Source organism: Limulus polyphemus, unplaced genomic scaffold (assembly GCF_000517525.1).
Source record: "Limulus polyphemus unplaced genomic scaffold, Limulus_polyphemus-2.1.2 Scaffold7475, whole genome shotgun sequence".
NCBI classification, from domain to species: domain Eukaryota; kingdom Metazoa; phylum Arthropoda; class Merostomata; order Xiphosura; family Limulidae; genus Limulus; species Limulus polyphemus.
In genome coordinates, this window is record NW_013673085.1 from 25,942 (window position 1) to 29,864 (window position 3,923).

At 35.7% G+C, this 3,923-nt stretch overlaps 1 protein-coding gene across 1 annotated transcript in view; it reads left to right on the forward strand.

Annotated features, from left to right (window-relative positions):
• Positions 1-1,979, forward strand: part of LOC106474646 (GPI mannosyltransferase 3-like) — a 13,556-nt gene extending 11,577 nt beyond the window's left edge. The window contains exon 6 of the mRNA XM_022402952.1: positions 1,638-1,979. Coding sequence (XP_022258660.1) covers positions 1,638-1,651 — 14 coding nt within the window. The 3' untranslated portion in view covers positions 1,652-1,979. The remainder of the gene's footprint in view (positions 1-1,637) is intronic.
• Positions 1,980-3,923: the final 1,944 nt, after the last annotated feature.

The following is a 3,923-nucleotide window of genomic DNA, read 5'->3' on the forward strand; positions in this document are numbered from 1 at the left end:
AGTAACAACTCCAATAGAGGGCACAATCAGTTCTTCTTGCTTAGATCTAGTGAGAAACATGATTCTCAGCTGAAAAGTAAGATAACTATACGCACGATCGTACTTCGTAAACTATGAAAGCCTTCTCTTTGACAGTACACAGTATCGTTAAATCTTGTGGCTTGTTAGTGATAGTACACAGTATTGTTATATCTTGTGCCTTCTCTTTGATAGTAACAACTCCAATAGAGGGCACAATCAGTTCTTCTTGCTTAGATCTAGTGAGAAACATGACTCTCGGCTATAAAGTAAGATAAATATAAGCACGATCGTACTTCGTAAACTATGAAAGCCTTCTCTTTGACAGTAACAACTCCAATAGAGGGCACAATCAGTTTTTCCTGCTTAGATCTAGTGAGAAACATGACTCTCGGCTGTAAAGTAAGATAACTATACGCACGATCGTACTTCGTAAACTAGAAACATTACAATAATTGCTCAAAATGAGCTGATTGAAACTGTGATGAATAATCCAGAGAAGCTAAAAGTTACTTCATGTTTTCTTCAATATGCACATAAACTACAGAAGTCTTAAGTTTGTTTTCCAAAGGAATGATGCATCCTGGAAAGTTATACAAATGGTTGTAGAATAAGTAAACCGCAGGCAGTAGTTGTTATCCAATCCGTCTCAGGTGCAGGAAAAGAAAACTTCTGAATGATCCTGAGAAAATTTGTATATCAAAACAAATTTTGAACAAAAAGATTTTAAAGTCAGAAGCTCAACACAGATATCTTGAATTGACTTGAGTGTCAAAACAATCCAAAGTTTTTCATTTTGTGAAGTAGTAATGGTTATTCGATAGTTTCAGTGATAACCTGTTCTCTTTCAGTGCCGTGGAATACCAGTGATTAAAAACTTTCAATACATTTCAACACAAACTAATTTCTTTTTGTGGTAATTATTGTGAGTGACCGAAAATGTTTAGGGTACTAACAAGTGATAATCTGTTGGTACTTTTTGTACCGGTACTTATGTTCATGTGATTTTTTTGTCTCCTAGGATACACTAGTGTCTATAATTAACTTTTTCTCATAAAACTTTTGGCTAACGGGCTCAAATAAAGTTAAATTATGTAACAAGCGTATACCTTATGTTCGAGTCTGCTTCTAGTAGCTACTGCCATTTTATGAAATACTGCATTTTTTACAATGTTAGGCTAAAAATATATCATTAATTTGACGTTTGTGTCAGAACAACTGCAAGTCCACTGTTTCAAATGTTTTCCAAATAGCTGTAATTGAATTTATTTATTCTTAAAGTGTGAATTTTGTGATATCAAAATAATACTGTACAAAAACATTTTAGGTACAGATGCATTAATACATTTGTGATAATCCTTGATGTTTGGTCATTAAACATAAAATTTGATTCAAGTCTTTTTTCAGTACTCACATGACTTTACAACATTTAAGTATTTCCTTTAGAGTTAATAGACATAAAAATAAGACCCAAAGCTCGAGGAACCTCAAACCTCTTCAGGGAAGAAGAATAGTTAACTATTCGAAAGTGCTCGAGTTTTGGGTCTTATTTTAAGTCTATTCCACTTTATATGTGATCCTTTGTGCTATCCCTAATAGTTAATTTTTTTATAATATAGTAATACATTATTGATGGTGTGTGGAAGGTCATTCCAAGTCATCATGGAAGTCCACCAAGGTCACAGAATCCTTAGATTGTGACCAAACTGGTAGGAGGTTAACATCTTTCCTCCCTAAGTACAAAGATCCTAAAGACATGGCTGATAATGTCATTCAACCAATCCTTAAAATTAAGAAAAGCTGCAAATCGCCCATAGTTCCAGAATTTTCTGACGCTTCTAATGTCACCCATTTTTTTCTATGATTAGGACGTTCAGTCAGTTAAGAGCCCCGATTAAGGCCTACGAACACAGTGTTTTGTATAAGCTACGATGATAGAAATAAACGTTTTGACTTTGAAAGTCTGGTGTTGACAAATCATTTTTAATCATACAACGAAAACTCCGAGAATAATATAATTCGAACTGTTTCAAGTTTAATTATCAGAAATATCTTACGCACGGATCTAATAAGAAAAAACAACAACAGATAAATATAGAAAATATCAAGAATAATATCTAAGAATTCAAAAATATTGAATGGCTGATTGTGTTTTTTTATTTTATTATATAATTTATCAAACGTACATTTCGTTTCGCCTCCATAATTACAGTTAGTTAACTTTGTGACGCTCTGGACAAGTAGGCCTAGCCGTTAATCCGTCAATGCGAACACACAACAATTATGTGGCATTCTTCCAGAACTTATACCTCCGACAAAATGGCGCATGGTTGCCACGGCTTGTGAACGAAACCGAACACAATAAGGATTACTGAGGATCACCCGCATCGGGTGAAACACCTTGAATGACATATTGGCCATAAATATAGAAAAATGTTATAATCCTTAACCCTAACTTCAGAAAAATGCCAAATTTTTCCGAAGCATAAGTTAAGCAAAAGATGTTAGCAGTGACCTACCTACAGCAGGTTATCATACGTTATGATATGGTTAGGGCGGTCAACTGGCAATCTGTGGGTTGCGGCACATAATTCCCATCACATCGAACATGCTCCCCTCTTTTAGCCGTGGGGGCGTTAGAATGTAACGTTCAATCCCACTAAGAGTTGGCGGTGGATGGTGTTGACTACCTGCCTTCCCCCTAGTCTTTCACTGCTAAATTAAGGACGGCTTGCGCAGATAGCCCTTGTGTAACTCCACGCGAAATTTAAAACAAACCATTGTGCCGTATAAACGTTATTACATACATGATGGAAGTAGACCTAAATACCTCTCGCCGGTTAACATTTATTTTAGAAAGAAGGATGTGATCAGGTCACCTAACGTTAGACGTCCATAATGCAAGTTACACATTTCACTAGTTAGAGACTAACTGAACATATTTTACATATAATACCCTTTTAAATGAATTATTTTTAGGCTCTAACTAGTGTCGGGTTTATATCCTAGGAGGGTCAGGTACGCTGAGACCTCTTCCTCCCTTCCGGACCGTGGTATGTCGTCCGTGAATGTAGAGTGTTGATACTACAAGAGGGTCGGAGTAAACCGCACTTGCTCCGACTCCTTTCAGGGCAATGTCTATGTATGTATCACAGTCACATTCAGTGTTTTGCATTGCTTATACAACTCTCTTCTCTCCTGACAGGAATTTAGGTCTTTGTGAAAAGTCTACGTTGAGCCTGACCTCCCTGGTCCAAAACATGGACCGAATCCCGATGAAGAAGAAGAGGTAGAAAGAGGCATGAGTGATTATTGTTTGCTGAAGGGGGCGCTGCGGCGAAAAAGGTTGTGAAAAACTATTTTTTTTTTAAAGAGAAACATTTGTAGTTTCTATTTTTGTGGACTACAGACTGAATGAGTTAAAAAATATTCGCTCATTATTTGTTTGGAAGCTGTTCTGGGACAATTTAAACCAACGATTTGTTTGTTTGTTTGAAATTAAGCACAAAGCTACACAATGGGCTATCTGTGCTCTGCCCACCACTGGCATCGAAACCAGGTTTCTAGTGTTCTAAGTCCGCAGATTACCGCTGTGCCACTGGTGGCTAAACCAACGAGTTAATAACATTTTAGGATGTATTTTCTGATTTGGTATTTCATAAATGTTTCTTCTCTATTTATAATTATCTCTGCTCTTTAAACATAAAATACAAGACTTTCATCTATGTAATGAAGTCATAAAAATATCGACATCCAAAACCGTAACTTTCATAAAGTCACTGTAACTATAGTTGTATCTATCTATTAAAGAAAACATAGTCACCAATTCCGTCGTTAAATAATCAGACAAATAATTCATCAATAAATACATCTATTTACATATTTTTATTTATAAATCACATTTT